Here is a 22,441-nt window from a genome sequence, read left to right as displayed (position 1 = left end):
CAGCTAAGCCCACAGAATGAAAGAGGGCACAAGGGGCGGGGGGGGGGGTTGTGGTGGGGGGGGGGAGTAGAGCGGCCCGAGGCGGTGCTCAGATCGCTGTCAGGGCTTCAAGCAGGGAGTGATGTACGAGACGACAGCACCGAAACCGGAAATGATTATAAACCGGGAACAGGGAGAGAGTGAGAGAGAAAGGGCTGCATTGTCTTTATCTGTCAAATTTGTTATTTCCCTGGATCAGATACTGACAGTGAACCTGTAAAAAATGAAAAGAGAAGCCACCCCGGACTGATAGGAGGGGATTAATCACAATGTCTCCTTTGTCTCCGCCACGGAGGAGAAATGAGCAGTGATCACGTGGGAACTAAGGCCCTTTCTCCTGCTATACAGCCTCAGTGAAGCTACCTCACCTGTATTGTATTGTATGGCACACAAAGTACATTATGGGCACGTTATTTTATTATTTTGAGCGTTTGTTTATATGATAATTAATTCAAGCTGAAACGTGGAAGTTTCATGTCCTACCCAAGATTTCACATACAGAGAAGGAGTCACACAGTCACGCGGCCTTCGATCATCAGGTGACTGTCACCTGATAAAGGCCGCTCACGGCCAAAACATCGTGTCCTGAATAATGTCGGTGTTTTAACAAAAATAAACGCTGTTGGAGCAAAGACTGTGTGCGGACTTCTCCTTCTCTGTATGTATCTACAGTTGGGTGCCACCGATATTGTCCCTTATCATTTGACCCATTTAGGCCTGACCTCAAAATTTTAAAAAATCCTTCTAAATCCTCCAGTTTTCTGAAATAAATATTTTCACGATTTTTCAAAAATAGCAGACCTACAAGCTCGTAGCGCGCCACTCGGTGGCGCGCTATGAGCTTGTAGATCTGCTATTTTTCAATAGCTAAATTATAACATAATGTTTAAAACACCAAAAGGGGTTCCCGCCCAAAATGGGTTAACTGTCCTTTTGCGCAGATCACGCAAACCTCAGCAAAAAGAAAAGGACAATATCGATGGCCTCCAACTGTACCTTTTGTTCAGCACCAGCGAGGAACTGGATGTGTGCAAGCCACCTGCTTTTTAAACTACCCAAGATTTGAACCAGGGTCTCCTGCATGGGAGACCATATTACTACCAAGACGGAATCCCCAGTTGGTTAGTACAGGCAGTACTATTTGAACCAGGGTCTCCTGCATGGGAGACCATATTACTACCAAGACGGAATCCCCAGTTGGTTAGTACAGGCAGTACTATTTGTCGACCAGTATGTGTCCTATACCCAAAACCATGGTCTCTAAAGCTCTCAGTGGAAGAGTATAGCGAGACCACCTCTAACTACTACACATGCTATTATTTAGCCTATATTTTAATAACATACCATACAGATTGGTTAAAAATGTTGTTTTATTCATTCATTTATTCATTGCCGCTTTAAATATGGTTTAGGATGGTTTAGGATTTGTGAAATACAGGTCTGGACCTGGCGATATAGATTGTGTACATGAGTTTAATATTACCGGCAGGTTTCACCAAGGTGACAACATGGCAGTGCACTTTTCCTGGCAATGAGATTAATTCCACGTTCACTGCGGCTGTGGATTACAGTTAACACCAGTGCCCAAACTTGTTTTAATACCCATATCAACAGACAAAAAGGGATAAAGATTTGAGCAGGCATGCAGCAGAGCTGCATTTGCAGCGCTGGAATGTGACTATACTATATGGCTTTGGAAGTTCCTATACAGATTTGTCAGCCACACAGCAAATTAAAGATATTATCTTGCTCAAGCCTATTTTGTGGAAATTGTGTGATGATGCTGAGCTTAGACAGTAAATCCACAATCTTCAGTTGCCCTCTCTGTATCAAATACAAAGGTATTTGATACAGAGAGGGAGAGAGAACACCAAAGAGAATATTAACCAATTTTGGGCGGGAACCCCTTTTTGGTGTTAGCATTATGTTATGCTTTAGCTATTGAAAAATAGCAGATCTACAAGCTCATAGCGCGCCACCGAGTGGCGCGCTACGAGCTTGTAGGTCTGCTATTTTTTTTTTAAATCGAAGAACGACTGACATAGAAACATAGCTTTTTCAGAAAACTGTCATTTTCAAACAGACATTTTTAGAATCTGATCTCAGGTCAAAATGGGTTAAAGCAAGGATACTAGCACTTTGGAACGGCAGGAAATACCACTATTTTTGGTGCATTCATATTACACTGTAAATTCCTCAGTGCTAATGTATCCATTTATAACTCGGTGTAGTCTATAATATATGTGACCAAATGGACCTGTATATTACTGATAGTTGCAGTAGGAACCAAATGGACCCTTATGGATCTGTAACTCAGATAGTGTACAAATGTGCCTGTGGTTCCATTTGTACACTTTCAGAGTCACGAAAACAGGTAAGGTCCGCACACTGGATCATGCTCCAAAGCTTAAAAAGGTTCATTTAGGTTCCTTTACACCATGGACGGGACGTTTTGAGCCCGGCGGCACCTTGTTTCTAGCTAGTGGATGTGCGTGCTTTATTGTTCTTTTCTAAACTCTCAGAGTCTTTTACAGTGTAGAGACCGATCAGATTATACCTTATTTTATTATATATATAGAAACAATACTCTCACTGGTAATCCAGGAGCTGCAAATAACACATTGCTGAATGTACTGTGGTATAGTAGCTTCTTCTCACTCCGTCTCAGTGCAGAGAGACAGGAGTGTCTTCCAACATGTTGGTTATGAATGGCCTTCCATAGCCACCTTGGCACAAATACACCCTAGTGGACTCCGGCGGGGCCGGACGCTTCTCGGGGCAGCGGCAGTAATCATTTTTATCCTGCTGATTTCCCAAATAGAAATAGACACCTATGATAAAAATGTCATGGCCACTCCACATGTCAGTGGCCTAACAGGATTACATGTCACATTCTAATGTCTCTCGCTCTGTTTTCCTTTGCCATGAATGGCCACATTATTGCTCACAGGAACTTTGTGGTAATATATGGTAAGAGACAAGTAGCTCTTTATGGCCTGTGATTATTTGGTTTGAATGAAAGCAGTGATTTATGCCCATTTAGCTGAAAAGCCCTGTAAATTCCCTCAGCTGCATTTCCCCTGGATAGAGAGTGAGTGGAGTGGAAGTGACAACTGGGTTTGGTGTAGAAGTGAGCACTGTGTCCCAGAGTTATATTTAATATACCTGACATGAAAAACGTGCCTACCTGCTTACCACCACCCGCAGCACAAAGGGAAAGTGCAGCCTTGCTGAGCTTGCGTTGAACCAAAAGACCCTGGCATAAATACAGAATGGAGAATATATGAACCGGCTGTGGCAGACAAAACCACCAGCTATTAGGAAACGTTGAGATATGTAGCCAGTCATCTGGCCGGTCAGCTTTTGAATCATGAGCTGTGTCGTTCACCGCCGGAGAAACTGGAAGGGGAACAGCCGAGCCTGTCCAGAAGGGGAGTGCTGGGTTGTTGTTTATTTCGATGGTGTGGATGAGGGTTAGTGGAGCCGAGGCATATTGTCCACATGGATGGCTTGGCTCTGCAAGCCTGATGGAGTCTTGTCCAGCATCTCAATGTCTCCAGCACAAATAGCCACATTCATCCACTCCTCTCACACCATTACACCTAAAAGACTCGAAGCCAGCTGATCCATAAATAGAGGCAAATTTGTTTTCAGCAGTTGCAGTAGCTGTTTTGGGGGCGAGAATCAACAGAATGGAAAAACACACAAATAAATGGAAGAAGTTTAATATTATATTTATGTTTCCTGATATACTAACTGTATATATATTTGTATTAAATGGTGTGTTTTGAAGAACGGTTGTTAAAGATGAATCGAGACACAAAGAGGGAGAGACAGAAACAATAGACAGAGAGAATGGTCCTTCTATAATGTTTGTTCCTACCAGTACAGTGTGCGGGGTCAGTCGGTCAGATCCACACTTTAAACTAAAGGGTCTCACTGACTGCATGGTTACCGGTTACACAATACTGTCACTAATCCTCTCATTTGGAATCCAGAGGCCGGCCATATCTTAATGAAGCTGTAATGAGCTGTTGAAAATCCTTGACTAGCGGGGGGGATTATTGAATTGAAACAAGCCCAGTAATCATAACATCAGAATGGCCACTCACTATTTACTGCCCATTGAGACACATTTTTTTTCCATTTATTGGACTGAATAGCTTGTGCGTGCGTGCATGCGTGTGTTGGTGGGGGGTTTAATTTGGTTTTAAAGAAGACGCTGCAGGCTTCTTCTTTATTTTTTAATTCCTTGTAAAGCCGGTCCAGCAGCATCACAGTAATGTTCTCGGTGCATGCAGGTGTGCATGTCTGCTCACTGCTGGCTGATTGGAACTTGATGACAGATTGGCTGGACAATAGGAAGGAAAAAAAGTGGTCTGAAATAGCAGAGTACAAATGCAGGAGTCATTCGAACATACCAATGTTTCCACAATGTTATTATATTGTCATGTACTAGTCTGAGCCTTGTAGAAATGTACAAATACTGTGAATAAAGGCCATTAAAAACAGTGGGCTTTCAGTGTTCCTAGCGTTCCGAAGAACCCCTAAGATGCAGAGAGACTCACTGGAGGTATAGTTCTCTGTTTAGCATCCTTCCGCTGAGTAGAAGTGCCACTTCACCATTGAGCATTTGTCAGTTTATGGATGTTGCTGTCATGTCAGCCTCGCCGTACACACAGAGTGCAGAGCAGTGTGTAAATAAAAGAGAACAGGGCTTAGAATGGGCGACAGGAACACAGCACATACACAGTCAGGAGGTATACCCACCCAATACACGCCCGCAGGGGACTGTGCACACTATAGCGGGCGACGGTGCAGATGGAATGGTATTAATTGCCCCTACCAATTCCACACACGCTTAACCCATTAAGACCTGAGGCTGATTCTACAAATGCCTTCTAAATCAGTAGTTCTCACACTTTCAAGATTTCTCAAAAATGTTCAAGAATAGCAGATACAGTAGCTTGCAGTGTGGCACGAAATGACACGTGAAACAGATGCTTTCCCAACAGATGCTTTTTGAATGGGTTCATGAATAAGATACATTTATGACACAATAAAGTTAAGAAGCATTTTCTCTCCTGGCTGTCTAATCACACAATTAGTAATAACAGATCTACAAGCTCACAACGTGTCCCATCACAATGCGGCGGTGTGAGACACTGTCGTACTTGTACAACGAAGATCAGGCAACCGCATAACGACTTTTATGAATGTATGTACTCACTGCTGTGAGTTTGCATATCTGCTATATTTGCTTTTTTACCCATAATGACAGTGACATGAACAGGTTGAAAGTGGTCTAGAAGAATGTGTTTGCGAGGCTAACCTAACGGTATAACCTGCGTGATGTGATTTGTTTAATCTTTTTTCACCCTTATATTATGAGGGCAGTTCAACCAGCGCAGGTCTGCTGTGTTAGAGAGAGTGTGTCCAGGTGTGTGAGTTAATGCTGATGCCAATGACTTCACCATCTGGTGTACTATTAGGAGAAAAAGAACAACTCTGAAGAGTTGGGTGATTTATGCCTGTTGCCATAGAGATGTACACATATACTAACTATACATGGATGTGTACCCCCCCGCAATTGACAGTTTTACAGACTTAATGTATGTCTTGTAGTATTTCTGTATTATATTACAGAATTAATTCTTCAAATAATTTATGTTTCTAAAATGTTCTTCTTCCTATTATTAATATTATTCCTAGTAGTAGTAGTAGTAGTCGTCACTGTACTGTATTCGTCATGTTGTCATACCAAATCATATTCAGATGGCATTAACTGACTCCTACTCTCTCTCTCTCTCTGTTACCTCAGGTCTCAGCATCCGTGGTGCCCAGGAGGAGGACCCCCCGGACCCCCAGCTCATGCGCTTGGACAACATGTTGCTTGCGGAGGGCGTGTCGGGACCAGAGAAAGGCGGCGGATCGGCTGCATCGGCTGCAGCCGCAGCAGCGGCCTCGTCGGGGGCAGCGGGGGACAACTCCATTGAACATTCCGACTACAGAGCCAAACTCACCCAGATCAGACAAATCTACCACACAGAGCTGGAGAAATACGAACAGGTGAGCGACACTCATGTCATGTCCAACATGTATTTCTCCAAGTCCAACAGTATTTCTCCAGCTCTGTTGGTAGTAAGTGTCTGATAAGTGGCTGTTGTTGCATGCCGAAAACAGCCGATCTGCAAGCTCACAACTTGTCGCAATGCGGTGCATTGTGAGCTTGTAGATAAGGTTTTGTCGGCACGTTCCCGCAGCGCGCGGCACCGTACAGCTTGCCAAATTCCCATGGCCTGTGAAAGTGGACAGCAGTATCTCACACTGTGCTACTCATTTAATAATTGCTAGTCCGTTATCCTTTATCATCATGCATTTCTCTTGCATTGAAGTCCCCACGAGGAATCATTGGGAGAGTTCAGACACTGTTTAAGCTCTTATCGGGTGAAAGGGATAGGCTGGCCATCAGCCATTTGACACGCTTGAGTTGGTATTAAAATGTACTCATTCAGTTCTACTTCACATAAGAATGGACTGAAGCATTAATGTGGGATAAATGCACTGAATATATGCATGATGTTCAAAATGTTCCCATTGTGCGGATCCCCAGTTTGGAGAATTCAGTCAGTGTGCTGTAGTTGATTAGAAAAGGTCTAGAGTGATGTAGTCGTCTGTGTTAAATGCAAGTATGATCAGCCTCTCCACCTAGCACTTTGAGCTTGGCATTAAGCACCGCGGCATTATGGGTGAAAATATAAGGTGTAACAGTGATGCCTCAGCAAGCCGGTGAGGTAAATTAGACTAATTTACTCTCTGCACTTTGAGAGAGGAGGAGGGATTGCGGGGGCACACAACACTTTGCCTGGAGTGAATGCATCTTTCTTAAGGGTGTTTCCAGGTTTTAATTATCTAAATGTAAATACTTAACGAATTTTACTCAGAGTAATGAGCTAAAGTGTGCACTACGTAAATGAGTTATTCTAATTAATCATGTATGAACTACTGGTTTAACGAAAAGCTGTTTAAACTCTCTCTCTGCATTAGGGCCAAGCCAAATTGCAGATCGGCATTTGCATTCATAGATGACTTCACCTATTAAGTCATCAGAGTAATATATAAACACCATACCCGTGATGCTTTTAACAAAGAGAACAAGAATCTAATGAACACTCTCAGTGATGTAAATAGGTTTTCAATGTAATGAGTCCCGGGATGCAGGGATGGTCTTTTAGAGGAGTCCCAGGGACATTTTATGAGTCCCACTTCAACGACATTAGGAGTCATATTTTGCCATTTTTACAAATTGCAGCATTTAACTCCCATGTCATTTTATATGGTTATAATGTGGTTATATCCATGTAGAAAATAGAAGAAGAAATGATTATTATAACTAAAGCTAGCAAAATAAACTAGAATAAAAAACAGTACAGTAGTACAGTAGTGCATCCCGTGGATGCAGAGGTCGTTGTTTTATTGCGTCCCTTAACTATAAACTGCATTTTGGGATGCAAAATGCACCCTATTTTAATCTCTGCACGCTGCCCGGCTGGAAAATGTTTTTATGTATCCCATGATGCAGGAGTCAAACCAGGAGCTTTTAAAAGCCATAAAAGGCTCACAACAGTGACCTAGGACATTAAGAGGGAAGGTATTCCTTTACTCTCGTCATTCTCCTTGGCAGGCATGTAACGAATTCACGACCCATGTGATGAACCTGCTGAGGGAACAGTCTCGCACGCGGCCCATCTCGCCCAAAGAGATTGAACGCATGGTGGGAATCATCCACCGCAAGTTCAGCTCCATCCAGATGCAACTGAAGCAAAGCACCTGTGAGGCTGTCATGATCCTGCGCTCCAGATTCCTCGATGCCAGGTCAGTAGATTAGGTGCATGTAGTGCGCGTGCGTGCGCGTGCCTGCGTGCGTGCGTGCCTGCCTGCCTGCCTGCCTGCCTGCGTGCGTGCTCGTGTGTGTAATTGTGTATGTGCGTGCGTGCGTTCTTAAAACGTATATTATTTTCATGTGACCTACATAAACAAAACCAGAAAATAAGGTCATTGTATACTGCACACAGGTCAGATTTTCTTTAGTTTCTTGCTCAAAGTATTTTTTTATTATTTTAAAGCTCTACACAGTGCAATAAGACAGATACAATTGAATAAACACAATATATCACACAGACAGCTCCAAGTTCTTGTGCCTACAGTGCCACAACCTTGATATAATACTGCAGTAAATGGGTCTGAACTTTCTTTATCGATTAATTTGTTTATGGGTGCACCTCACATGATGAGGCCATCCACTATTTTCAAGACAATCGTGCCCTAACACCCAAGAGCAGTTAAGACCATGTGAAACGGGTGACGGAGTCATGTGGGGTAATGGCAGGTCATCAGCAGGTGTTTTAGATGACCCTAATCTCTAACAGTTTGGGAGAGTCCAAGAGAGCCCCTCGGAGAGCAGGGACTCTTGCAACTTCTTGCCGAGCAGCAAACCAAGCGTAAGCGCATTTGCTGCCCGCTGCCTGTGTGAAGTGCGGTAAACAAGGCAAAAATAAGCAAATGCTCAACAACACGATAAGTAGCGCCCTTGGGAGGGAAAGGGACCCAGATCTAGTTAGAGTCGGCTTGTTTCTGCTGGAGATCCCTGGGGCTGTGGCACTTCAGGAACGATGCTCAACTGTGCATGCCATGATTTCTATAATGTACCGAGATGCACTCCGACTGGGCTTTGCACTCCATCACGAAGCCCACCCATCCGCTGCACTAAACTCCACACATTACACGCTTGGACTGGAGATCGCAGACCAACAGACCAAATTAAGCATTGTATGTGTTTGTGTGTGTACTGGACGTGTATGTGTATTGCTTGTCAGTTTATTGGGTGGGGGGGGTATGGTCTTTTGTGTGTTGATGAGTATGGCTCTCTGTGCATGTCTGCTCCTGAGGCCCCCTTAGCGCCCATTCCTCATTATTTTCACCATTTATGTGTGAGATTGATTGTGCAATTTGTCCGATCCAAATGGATGAGTTAATGCTGGTCTCACTAATGAGCTCACTTGGCCTTTCTTGTGTTTTGTTCACCACTCAGGCGGAAAAGAAGAAACTTCAGCAAGCAGGCGACGGAAATCTTAAACGAATATTTCTACTCGCACCTCAGCAATCCTTACCCCAGTGAAGAGGCTAAGGAGGAACTGGCCAAGAAGTGCAGCATCACAGTCTCCCAGGTGGGTAACCGTGCTCTCCTGTCTGTAGCAGTGGCTGGTGGGTAATCAGGGTGGTATAAAAGGCCAAATCCTGGAGGAATAGCTAGCGTAGGTCACCACAACCAAGACACAATGTCCTTACCTAACCTTGACATTGTGACTGCCTAATGATGCTTCAGTCATGGCCGGTCCCAGTCAGTCAGAGCAGGGCCACAGGGAGGGGAGGTCCTTATCATGTTGGCCTCAATCAAAGCTCTATGCTTGCCTTCTCTAGCCGCCCACACTGGGGTCCCCTGCCATTTTTCTCTCTCATTCCCATCTACCATGTGTGCTCTCTCTGTTGCCTGGTCAATCACTTAGGTCAATTGAGATTTGAAAAGTAAACATTGGTACAGTATACCTATTACTGTGAGAAAAGCAGATGCTTGTAAAGTCTTGTGGCTCAAACAACAAACACCTGAATGTAACTGGAACATAATACAGCATTGCTAGTGAAGAATGACGTGGAGTTATAGTGTGAAGTAGTTGTTTTAGACTTGTTAATTGCCCACAAGTGACCTTACAGGACTCTGCTAATTCGCAGCATATGGTCTAATTTGTCCAAAAGACTCAAAACATGTGCTTTTCCCACTTGATCCATAAACTAGCCTGGTAGCTGGGTAAACCTGAAGGCAATATCTCTCACACCCAACCCCCACATGTTGTGCTCCTTTTTTATGCTATTATTGTGACTACTATGTAGATTACATTTTGTACTCCATTGCTCTATGGCTGTCCTCACGGGACTCAATATCAGAGTACACTGAAAAACCCTGAGTGTTGGTCTAACTCACAGAGAGTCAATATCGATGCGTGCGGGGACCATTTTTACACTCTCTGAGTTAAGCTAATACTCAGTATTTTGCAGTCTAATATCAATCTATACGCAAACCATTAATCTACAATGTACTCTTCTTTTTTTGTGTGGGGAGGGGGTGTTGAGGGGTATTATTGAGTGTAGTCATGAGGAGTCAGATACTGTAAAAAGACCATTCTTTTTTGCCTTCAGGGGGTGGGAAGCACCATCACAGTATCACAGGTATGTCATGACTTCTCCTGATCCACTGTTGTTGTTTTTTTTAGTTTTCGTTTATTTTTGGATTATTTTCATTCTCTGTTTTTTCCTTTTGTTGATGTATGTACAACCTTACAGTCTTCACCACACAGAACCCCCCCTCCTCCTCCTCCTCCTCCCCCTTCCCGCCTCACGCTAGCGGAACAATGCTAATATAATTAGAGGTTACAGCACTTACAGTACAGTACTGCTGTGATTTCTATTTTTATTTTATTTTTACAGTGAAGACCATGTAAGAGGTTTAGTTTTTCAACATTTACACATTGCCTTTAGCTCGCATTAGTGAATGATCCCTGCCATGTAGACCAGCTGCTATCTTTCGGAGGACACCCATGTCACCATTATGTTTGTACAATTGTGTCACACATGCACCGTATATATACTTTCTTTTCCTACACATTTATTTTTTTCTGTTCTACAGTGGTTTACTACATTCTGCGTTTTTTTTGTTTTGTTTGTTGTAGTAGAGCATCTAGTAGTTGTGTCCTCTCTAAAATCTAGAAAGTACAGTCTGTGTTTACCCCAACCCCACCCACCCACCTGCCCGCCCACCCACCCACCCACCCACCCATGCACCTACCCAGCTACCCACCCACCCACGCACCCACCCAACCACCCACCCACTCCTCTTTCTTGTTCAGTGTGTGTTCTTTATGGCGGTTTAAGAAATGGGCGCTGACCCTCACAAATGGAACTCCATTCTCTCTGAGTGCCTCACTAAACAGGCCACTGTATAAGTTCCCATGAGAACAAATCAGTCTGTGCAGAAATTAGAGGCTTTTAAAAATTCACTTGAACTCATCTCAAGCCCCATTAGTGGGGTACTCCTCGACAAGAGGAGGCCACAGCAGACATTCTTATTGACTTATTCTTAGTGCTTTGGCTCATTTTATGCGAGTAACAAAGTCTGGGGCTCAACATGATGCCACGTTTTCCCCCAGTAAGCATGTTATTTCAGACTGTAACAGAATAGCAGTGTAGCTATTCTGAGGATTTACTTAACTAACTTCAAACGGCTCAAACTCTCTCTTCGCTAAATTTGGTGATTTATAAAAAAAATATTATTTAAGTAGCGATTTCCCATCGTCAGTATAATGCCAGTATCAATCCTCAGTCTTAGCTAAAACATTATCACTTCAACATAGAAGTGAAGTACAATATGAGATGAGACTGAGATTACAGTATGAACACACAAATACTTCTTGATCAGGGGCAGACTCTTCTGTTCCGGCAGACAGTACAGTAGATATTTACTCCCCCCTTTGACTGACTAAACTACTATAGGTTTCTACTCTGTGCATGGTTGACAAACAACTTAGATTTTTGACTTTGACTTTGTCTTCCGATTCATAGATTCAAATGTTTTGAATTGTTGTTTGTCACTAGGCCTACGTAACTGCTCTGAAACTGCATGACTTGATTACTAATGAAGCAAACTGCTTCTCCTTCATCCAAGGCCAGTGTGCTTGTTTATAGCAACTCAGCGGAGTGCAAGGAGCTAATGGTGTTGTCGAGGAGATTACCTCACTACTAAGGCAATGGCCCTCTGCAGGCGGGATACAGCCTTATTATTTCATGCTGTCAGTTTGCATGCGACATGATAGGGCTCCCTAAATGAAGCCATGGGATTGAAGGGCAGTGCTTTGTGTCTGGGTTTATGGACGTGTCAGAGGCCATAATTGATATAACCTCCAGAGGCTGCTGCTGCAGATTGAAGACACTGGACGACAAGAACCTCCACCCTGACTGAAGAAGAACATCTGCATGCATCTGCACCACAATGTTACCTAATTCACCAAGTGTTATTTCCCACCTGAGTGACACTTGTCAATATTTCACATCATTATGAATTCAGAGAACGGAAGTCTTGAGTTTGCGTTAGGTATTACAGTGCCTTGTAATAATTGATAATATCATATCCGGGGAAACCACCTTTGGAGTGTATAATTAAGGCAGAGTGTGAGGGTTTGAGACTTTACAGTACATAACCCCCAAGTCGTATTGAGATCTTAAAAAGATCATGCATTGCGTTTCATTGACAAGAGAAGAGCATTGCCCTGAAATGTGGCGGAAATGTTTGTGAATTATTAAGTACACTTCCATGGCCTCTCTAGTGGGCAGAGGCGAGCAGAACGGTGTTGTGTTCTTGCGAGGGGGGCTGCATGTGGCTATTATACAGAGGCGAGCAGAACGGTGTTGTGTTCTTGCGAGGGGGGCTGCATGGCGAGCAGAACGGTGTTGTGTTCTTGCGAGGGGGGCTGCATGTGGCTATTATACAATCTCTTCCTTTGAGGCTGCTGAGGTCAGGTAATTCAGTCTCGCAACCTCGCTCTCACGGCACAGAGAAGTCAATTGAATGCACGGCCTGCCACAAGATAAAAGGGAATTAGTTCTGTAGATTGGCTTGTGGTCCCCCACCTTACAGTGCCTTGCATTTACTCAATGTTTAGCTGAACCTGGGAATCACTATAGCCAGAGTTCACTGGGCAGGAGAGAAATGTGTGCAGCATGGAGAAGTGGTGCAGTGATACCCAGGGTATAGGATGCCAACGCTATTCAGGCTGTCCAGGCTTGCAACACCCTACAGTGGCAGAATACAGTCATAACAACCTGCCCCCCGATCACGTGTGTAATATGCTACTAGATCACAACCATCAGAATACAGTCATAACAATCTGCGTCCTATGACAAAATATACTACAAGATCAAAACCATCAAAACGTGACATATCCACTTCCGCGTCCTCACCAAATGATCAGTCAATTACATTTTATTACCATAAGTTGTAATACTTAACTGCATCACTGCCATAGTTTGTTGAAGCAATATTGTGTGATAAAATATGAACTACTGTGTAGTCTGTCAATGTCAACCATGCATCACACTCATTGTTGTGACATACAAGTAACATAACCATTTTGTATCACTTGAATTTAAAGAGATACATTAGACTAGCTGGAAATATATATACAGAATATTTTCTGTATTTCCAGTTGTTTGAGTAGCCTATACCTTGTGAGCTGGTTGAAAGGGTCGAGACTATTGCATCCTCTCTGGCCCTCAAATCCTCCTATAAGCAGGTTAAGTAAAAAGGATGATGGCCAGGGCTTTCATTGCTTCCAATTAAACCTTGCTTGTTAGTTTAACCTCTAGGTAAACCCATCAAACAATTGATGTCAAGGAAGGCCTGCCAACAGTGGGCCTCGCCTGAATGGTCATTAATTTTAATTGCCTAGATATTAAAGATTTAGAGCACAGAGACATGCAGGATAGAAATGATCTGATGTCCCGCAAATTCACTCTTTTTTTTTGCGCCATAGCATTGGCGGGCTGCTGGGGGATATTAAAATTTAAGCACAGGGGTGGAAATTAAATAAAGCGTCATTAGGGGCAGCTGCTCTTTGGCTGGTCCAGCAGTGGGCTTCAGGGCCTTAGGAGGGGGTTGGGGGGTTAGCAGCAGCACAGCGACAAGACAGTCTAATTTATAGGACCATTAAAAGCAACCATCATCTCATTATTATTCCACTGTTATTGCAGAGCCAGCATTCGCACTGAGAGGGTTTACCCCCTCGTACAACTTTTCAGTCTTCTGACTGTGATATTGGATGTCATCATTTCCAATTCGACGTAATTAGCTTTTCCTACTAATCTAAATAAAAAAATATGCCCAGCTTAATACATTCAATTGAAGTCAACACTTCTTCCTGCCTTTGGAGTAATATTTCACTTTGGTAAATACATTTGCATTTTTTTTAAAACATGCACACTGCAATATGAATTCATGAATAATCAACTAACATTAGCTGCCCCAATAATTCGTAGTCAAAAAACATCTTAAGGCCCTTTCCCCCCCTTCCAACACAGTTTTTGATGATTGCAAACAAGAAAAATTGCTTCTTGAATAGTTTCCACAAAACAATTATGATATTGCTGTAGTTCATATACTGTATCACTTTTATGATGTATTATAGAATATATATATTTTTAATTATAGATATATTATTTGCAATTTAGCATGATTGTCCAGAATCACATACCAAGTGCAAGATCAGAGTAAATTACATGAACCCTAGTCAACAAATGACGGGTAAATGGTCAATAAAATAGAGCGCAAAGAAAACATTGTTACAAAGTAACTAGGATACCAAGTAAACATTAAACCTAGCATTCGACTAAACAACCAGCTATTTAAATAACATACTTAACAGTTGTGATAAAGTATTATGTTTAAGTTATAACAATAAATATATAAATAACAATGTGAACAAGTAACCCACCTGTATCTGCATACTATAGCATCTATCAAAGAATAGACAACATAAGGCATGAGGAGTGCTATGGGGAGGTGGAGTCTGAAGAGGTGAGTTTTCAGACGGTGGTAGAAAATGCATGGGTCTGCTGTCCTGACTGAGGGGAGGGAGGTCATTCCACCGCTTGGGAGCCAGGAGGGAGAAAAGTCTAGGACACTTGGAGCGATGGCCAGGGTGTCGTAGGTTAACTGATCGAAAAGTGTGCAGGAATGGGTGTAGGGGTGGATCACGTCCTGAAGGTAAGGGGGTGCCATGCCCTTGATTGCCTTGTAGGTCATCATCACCAGTATTTTTAACTGGATGTGGGCATCCACAAGCCAGTGAAGGGAACTCAGAAAGACAGAGACAGGAACATTTTGGGATGTTGAAGACCAGGCGTGCCGCGGAAATCTGGATCAGTTGAAGGGGTTTGAGTGAGGATGCCAGCAGACCAGAAAAGAGGGAGTTGTAGACAGTAGCAGTCAAACCTGGAGATGACAGCGGCTTGGATTATATGTAGCTGGAAAAGACTCCTTGGTAAGGAAGGATCTGATCCTCAGCATTGTGTGACTGCTGCAATGTGTGCCTTGAAGGACAGCTAACTGTCCAGGACCACTCCTGTGTTCACAACAGTAGCCACCAGGATGTTGTTGATAGAAATGGAAAGATCCTACAATTTACAATTTAGGCATTTAGCAGACGCTCTTAATCCAGAGCAATTTACATTAAGCAAGAACAAAAAGCATGGCAATACATCATATACATAAACAAGTAGTTATCATGAATCATACGTAAGCTAAGAACGTAAGAGTGGAATATCTATATAATGAAACTACAGGTGTAAGGACCTTCCAGGGAAGAAGAAAAGCTCTAATTCTCGTCTGCGTTGAGCTTGAGGTGGCACTGAGAAGAGATCGACTGTGAGATGTCAGCCAGGCATGCAGTGATGCACTGAGTGGCTGAGGGAGGGAAGTAGAAGAACAGTTGAGTATCGTCAGCTTAACAGTGATCATAAGAGCTTATGGGCGTGGATGACAGAGCCAAAGAATCTGATGTAGAGGGAAAAAGGAAGAGGCCTAGTACAGACCTAGGGACCTCGGTCAACAGTGTACGGGGGATTAAAGTAATCCTTTCCATGAAACATGAACGTTATATACCTAACACAATCATCATTAGTGCTTAACTGTTGATGACGTTGTGGTAGTGAATTGTTTTGCACTAAACACATGATTTTGGTGTACATACCCAAGCTACAACTATACAACTATTATCTGTATCCCTCATGGAACAGTATACACATTTCAATGGAAATGGCAGCATATAACCTTGTGCGCCGTCTGCTTAAAAAAATCTAAGACTATACGCACTTGTAGTATAGTGCCTACATTTGCACTACTTTGCACATAGTATTTTACATTTGTTGATGATATTGCATTTTGGTGTTTTTTGTATGCTATGTTGATGAATTGAATACATACCACAATGGAAACAAGTCCCCAGGACGTTTTTTGTGTTATTCTTTTAGCTCAAATGTCAGACGGTACCTCGTGCTGTTTGCATTTCTGTCTAATCAATCAAAACCGCCAACCCCTGGCTGGAGGTATACTAGTTATACTGTATTCTACCATACAGGGTGGTTAAAATAACATTTTATTCTTTAAAATAATCCTGGATTGTAGCTTTAAAGAGGTAGTGCCGTGACCCCCCCCCCCCCCCCCCCCCCCCCCCCCTAAAACATGATCATCAGGTATTATGATTATACTAGGAGAAAGATTTTTGCCAGGTGAAGCCTACATCCTCTGCTGTTGGCTTTAGTGACCAAGTCATGATTAGCTGCCCCTAAGCCAATGGTATACTCTGAAACGCTGCCTAAGCCAATGGGAGTCTGCACCACTCGTGTAGCCAATCACGTAGTAGCGACCTAGTCATGATTGGCTGCCTGTATTAGCGACCTAGTCATGATTGGCTGCCTCCTAAGTCCTGCCCCGCACGGCGGAAGTCTGCACCCACTCTGCATGCAATGCCGCCGCAGCTCGAAGCTACTGACAATAGCTGCTAATGTTATGAGCTAACTGGAGGGCAGAGCAGGAAAGCCACAACAATACACTGTGATTGAACCACGGACAGACCGTCGGAAACGAACGCAAACAACGACCGTGAGGTTGTGACACAGAAACATACACGTTAAAATAATAATATTAATAATAATATTAATATAATATAATAAAATTATGTTTTTATGTGGCCACACCCACCAGTTCATTAAGTATGTCTGGTTTGCCTGGTGGGTGGTGAATGGTGATCCACCTGAACTGAAGCTGCACCATCAGCTGTTGTTGTATGATAAAGGGGAGGGGTTAGGGGAGGGGATGATATTGTGATGTCACTATATGACTGTCATTTCGATTGGGCCTTTTGACCTGGGCCTCGATTGGGCCTTTTGAGAAACTAAAAATACACAGGGAAGACATAATTGAATATTCTAACCACACCTGGGGGTCTGGAGTAATGTTAACTACATAGACACATACAAAAGAGAAAAAGTAAAAAACACGGCACTCCATCTTTAAATATTCTGCACTTGAGCAGAATATGTGCACTCTGCACACTTCCGCGTTCAGTTTGGGCCGTCGGTAGCCACTCATTCACTGTGAACGTACGGTCGTGATTTTGTAGGAATAAAGTTCAGTGACAGTTCTTTATACCACACTATTCTGTTTGATTATGTGATGGCGTATTTTTTCATAGTTTGTATTATTTATGTTGCGATGTTGACATGATGACATGAGTTATAATCGTTTTAAATCTCCTTTTAAAAACGGGAGTTCTTCATGGATGTATCCAGTTGTTACCGGTGTTGCCATGTCAGCTTGTTATAAGTGACTTGGGGCTTGTTTTTCATTCAAGTTGCTTGAAAATATTGGTAGTTACTAGTTGCAGGTTGCGGTTTTTGGGGCGTTTCTAAACTGTAGTTGCTTATTTAGGCTTGTTCCCTATTATTGTTTAAACCTGTGATTCTGCCAAGGACCCCCATGTATCTGTGCACACGGACCCGCATCTGAAAAATGTTTTGTGCCATGTTTTTATTTTTTATTTGTATAAAACAAAAACTATTTTGGAAAATATCAGATCGACAAGCTTGTAGAGCTGCTATTCTCAAGTAGCTGCCGATGTATAGTCTTAGAGTATAAATATAAGTGTATAGTAGCTCATTTGTGGAGTGGCTTCTTTTCGTTGCTTATTTCTCTCACACAATCTGGCAACACCGTTTGTTACACTGCTGTGTATAACAGCTGGAGACAGTGAGACACCCTTCACAGAGGAAAAAGTCTGTCAGCTTATTCCTTTACATATATTTGTGATCATATACTGTATTGTATTGTATTGTATTGAACTCATTGTATTATTTTCACTGTGAGGTTCTATAAATGTATTTAATAGGTTTATTTGGCATAGTGACAAGAAAGGACTTAATCTTCCATAGTCTTTCATTTGTTATTCATGATAGGTACAACTCCTCCCTAATGACCCAGGAATGTGAGACAGCTGATCCCGATGGCTCTTAGCACTCATCAGAATGTGATTGGTTGTATGACTAGCCCATATATGTGACATTGTGACTTGAGATATTTTGCCACATAACCTGAAGAGTCCTGTATAATAAAAATGTCGGCACTTTGGCTATTTGACATATTAAGATTATTCTGCCGTGGACCGGTAGAAGGACTGGTGTGAGTAGGCTATAGCATCCTTCCGCAGCTGGAGAATAAGTAGAGACCGCTTTTTCATAGCTTTATTTAATATTATTTCACACGGCTTCCAAACGCATTAAAACCACCTTCCAAAAACGACAGGACAGTTCATCAACATACCACTACAGTGCTGCACAGTGTACAGCCTCAGCCAAGTTTAACTCCTTTTCAAGTTTACTCTGTGGTGTTTCAGACTTTCAGTACACATCTGAGTGCTGCGCAGTGCGCACATCATTAACGGTAAACCTCGGCAGTTCGACTAAACAACGGGTGAAACGGGATGATTCCTCCTCCATTGTTGCAGTCCAGTGTGTCCACTTGTCTCGGTAGGAAGGACGGACATTTTATATGTGAAGCCGCGGTCTCTCCGCCTACCTCTTCTCCAGCTGTTAAACACAGCAGTGTAGCAACTGGAAGAACTCCCGTTTTTAACAGGAGATTTAAGACGTTTCTACCTCATGTCATCATGTCAAAGTCGCAACACAAATTATACAAACTATGAAAAACTACACATAATCAAATTAAATAGTGTGGTTTTACTGGTTTAAATAACTGAACTTTATCCTACTATAAATGCGCCACGTCTCTGCATGCGTGCGTGTGTGTGTGTGTGTATGGTTGTATTGCACGTAACTCAAGAACCGTTTGCCCCACCGACTTCGACTTCGACACACACGTTCCACAACGCTGCAGGGAGTGCAGTGCCTGGTATCGAGTCGGTCAGACCCACGGTTCTCCAGAACCACCACAAAAGGCTCTGGTCAGGCTCTGCCAGTGGGCCTAATGAGCCAAAGTCCCCAGCCTCTGCCTCAGCCAATTGATTGCCATGGCAACCCCACACCTGCAAATTGATTGAATACTTAACCACTCCACTTTTCACAGTCAGTTTGCACTCTTCAGACACAGGCAGACTGGCAGATACAGAGATCTCCATGTGGGACACAGACAGATAGTTAAAACAGGTGACAAGTTGACAACGGGTATTATTAGGTTCCCAAGTTGCATCGTTCTCAAGTATGCCCGTGGCCGATGGGCACGTACAGGTCTCTTTCCTACCAAATCACGACCGTACGTTCACAGTGAATGAGTGGCTGCCCACCGGAAGCGCACCGGCGGCCCAAACTGAACACGGAAGTGTTGGCTGCATATAGCCCATTCATGGTGTGCATTCATATTTCATCCTGATTATACTGTTAGTTAATGATGTTCTGTATGCATGTAGGTTTTATAATGTCAAGACAAGGGACAGTAATGTGTCATGCCAAGAACTATTCATTATGTTACCTGGGAGTTGGTCTGGCTATTCTGCACTGCAGCAGCAGCCGCATGTGCTTCCGTTACTGCCGTCTTGGTGGCATACAGGTTCAGTGATTTATCCTAAGGTCAGCTGAGTTTCGGGTCTCGCAACATCATACCCCTCACTCAGGTGACCCAGCTGGGGGTGATCAAGTCCCGACTTACGTCCCAGTAGCTACCCTCGATCAGTCGCATATGGGAAAGACCAGGGCCACACAATCCGATGCTCCGGAACTACTCTGTCGGAACTGGGAGTGAGAGGAACTGGCGCGTGAACAGCTCTGTGGGTTGACTCCTGCCCGGGCCCCTCCTACGTCTCACTTCTATTATACTATACATGTAAATTATATACAGTATTTACTACTTTATTTATTAGCTTGTAGTGTTAAACATGTGCTAAAGTTGTAAACATGTGTAAACATTTTTAATCAACATTAAATTACGTATACGTAAGACATTCTTTAACAACAGGCATTAGACATGATGTGAAGTAATGAAAAGTTTAGAGTGTTTGCAGCGGGAGACACAGGGGCCCCCAGTGAGCTGGGTTTCGTCGAGAAACAAACAGAGAGCATGTCATGCTCCCATCCATGAGAAGACATGCTCCCATCCATGAGAAGACACAAGTGATTCTTGATTATGGCTTAATTAGCCCACATACCCAGTGGACATTACTGCAGGGGCTGGGAATTGGGTGCTTGATGGACCCAAACGTGACATCTTGAAACAATCACACTGCTCAGTGCACAGTGCTGTGGCTACGTGATGTCTGACACCTCTGCTCCTCCTCTGTTCTCTCCCACAGGTATCCAACTGGTTCGGCAACAAGAGGATCCGCTACAAGAAGAACATAGGCAAGTTCCAGGAAGAAGCGAACCTGTATGCCGCCAAGACGGCAGTAACGGCAGCACACGCGGCTGCTGCTGCAGTGCAGAATAGCCAGACCAACTCCCCTACCACGCCCAACTCCGGTAGGCACTCCCGCATATAGATGCAAGCTCTAGCCCTCCACTCTACCTCAGCCGTTAACCACTCCGCCTGCCTGCCTCACCCCACTTCCTCAGCGTTCACACAGACGAGAGTGACAGGCTCTGCTCCCAGCTTGGGATCACAGTGTCTCGTTTCTCTGAGACAGTTGATGCTGAGTAAACTCATGCATAAAGAGAGCGTTCCTGTTTCGTGAACCAAGAACACATGTATTTTTGGCTGGGGAAAAAAAAAGGACACGATTTCAAAATGATGTCAATGGGATTTGTTTTCCCTTGACTTTAATGTCGACTACATGTCATTTGTCATGTAACGGTATGTAATTCCACTTTATGAGCGTTTTAGCCTAATTAAATGGCATCGTATTGCTGGGAGAAATATACAATGCAGGATGCTTGTGAGGAGAGCGTTGTAGACAATTCATATAAAACAGGATCAGAATGCAAATACGAAAGAATCGAAAGGGCATGTTTTAGACCGGTTAATAGACTAATAATAATGTAATGCTGAGTTTGAGGTTGACCTGCGTCGGGATGTGGTAAGCTGAAGTGGTCCCCTTTTTCTTGCACCCAGGATTCCAGATGAAAGATGAAGAGTTTCAGCTGGATTCTGCAGAGAGCAAAAACACTCTTTTAACCAACATGTTTACTGGTACTGGCCTTTTCATAAAGCTTCTTATTGTCCTTGTCATTTACCATGTGATACCTCCCCGCTTAGACATTAGATTGGAAGTAGGTGATGTGGAACCATTGGGAGCTTAAGCGACCAACCACATATAGAATGGGTCCCTTGTGTCGTGATTTTCATTCCGTTTGTGTCCACCCTTTTGTTTTTTATTTTGTGTGAAAAGACCCTCCTGTGTTCAAGTGTTGGCTCATACTCCTTTCATGTTCCTTTCTGTCCTTCCTTTCCTTCACCCTTATAGTTGCTTGCTTTCTGGGAATCCTGTAGTCTATGTATTTCTATAGTCTGATTCATACTTAGTTGTGTGTGGGTGTCGCGCACCGAAATAGCAGATCTATTCGCTCTCAACGCTTTGCACTGCGATGCATTGTTGACCTTGTACTGTAGATTGGCTATTTTCGGTGCACAGCGCTCGTACGCAACACAGTATAACTCTGGCTTAAGTGTGTGCTGAACGTCTGAGTTGGAGTCTGAGTTGGAGTCTGTGTATGCAGACGGAAGTGGCGTTTGTCAGCGTATGTTTTGTGTACTGTATGTGTGTGCCTTCCTTCTATAGCCCTCTCATATACAGTATATAGTATACTTTTATTTCTATTTATATTCAGCTACTTACATCTTCCCTCTACAGGTTCCTCAGGTTCTTTTAACCTCCCAAACTCTGGGGACATGTTCATGAGCATGCAGAGTCTGAATGGGGATTCTTACCAAGGGGCACAAGTCGGAGCCAATGTACAGTCACAGGTAGGATCCACAATCAGGGGCCGGTCCTGTGTGCCAGTGCAGAGAGCCGCCCTTGTCTTGCCTGTGTACTGAGCCATCCACAGTGCAGTCTGAAGTACAGTAACAACAAACCGCCCCACACATGGGCAGTTCAAATTGCCACAGTGAAGAAAAAATAAAAATAAAAATAAAGTGTCACACTGAGGGTGTGTGCACTGCTGATTGAACTGAATACAAGAGTGCTTACTGACTCTAATTCGCTTTGGATGGAATATTCTGGCAACAAAAAATTATCCCACCCCATTGCTATTATAAACATAAGAAAGAAGCAATCTCCTGATGGTCATTTAATTG

At 43.3% G+C, this 22,441-nt stretch overlaps 1 protein-coding gene across 5 annotated transcripts in view; it reads left to right on the top strand.

The window, feature by feature from the left end:
* LOC306933922 (pre-B-cell leukemia transcription factor 3) overlaps window positions 1-22,441 on the top strand; it is a gene marked incomplete at both ends in the record, with an annotated part of 77,261 nt that overhangs the window by 51,408 nt on the left and 3,412 nt on the right. Inside the window, 6 exons of one of the 5 annotated variants that reach the window (XM_079516295.1) lie at window positions 5,861-6,108; window positions 7,724-7,914; window positions 9,131-9,266; window positions 10,294-10,323; window positions 20,502-20,667; window positions 21,257-21,334. In XM_079516295.1, coding sequence (XP_079372421.1) covers window positions 5,861-6,108; window positions 7,724-7,914; window positions 9,131-9,266; window positions 10,294-10,323; window positions 20,502-20,667; window positions 21,257-21,334 — 849 coding nt within the window. Of the gene's footprint in view, window positions 1-5,860; window positions 6,109-7,723; window positions 7,915-9,130; window positions 9,297-10,293; window positions 10,324-20,501; window positions 20,668-21,256; window positions 21,335-21,995; window positions 22,109-22,441 lie in introns of all 5 variants that reach the window. The other 4 variants (XM_079516294.1, XM_079516293.1, XM_079516296.1 and 1 more) reach the window with 4 other exon arrangements.

Source organism: Electrona antarctica (genome assembly GCF_951216825.1).
Source record: "Electrona antarctica genome assembly, chromosome: 12".
Lineage (NCBI taxonomy): Eukaryota > Metazoa > Chordata > Actinopteri > Myctophiformes > Myctophidae > Electrona > Electrona antarctica.
This window is presented reverse-complemented; position numbering and strand designations above follow the sequence as displayed.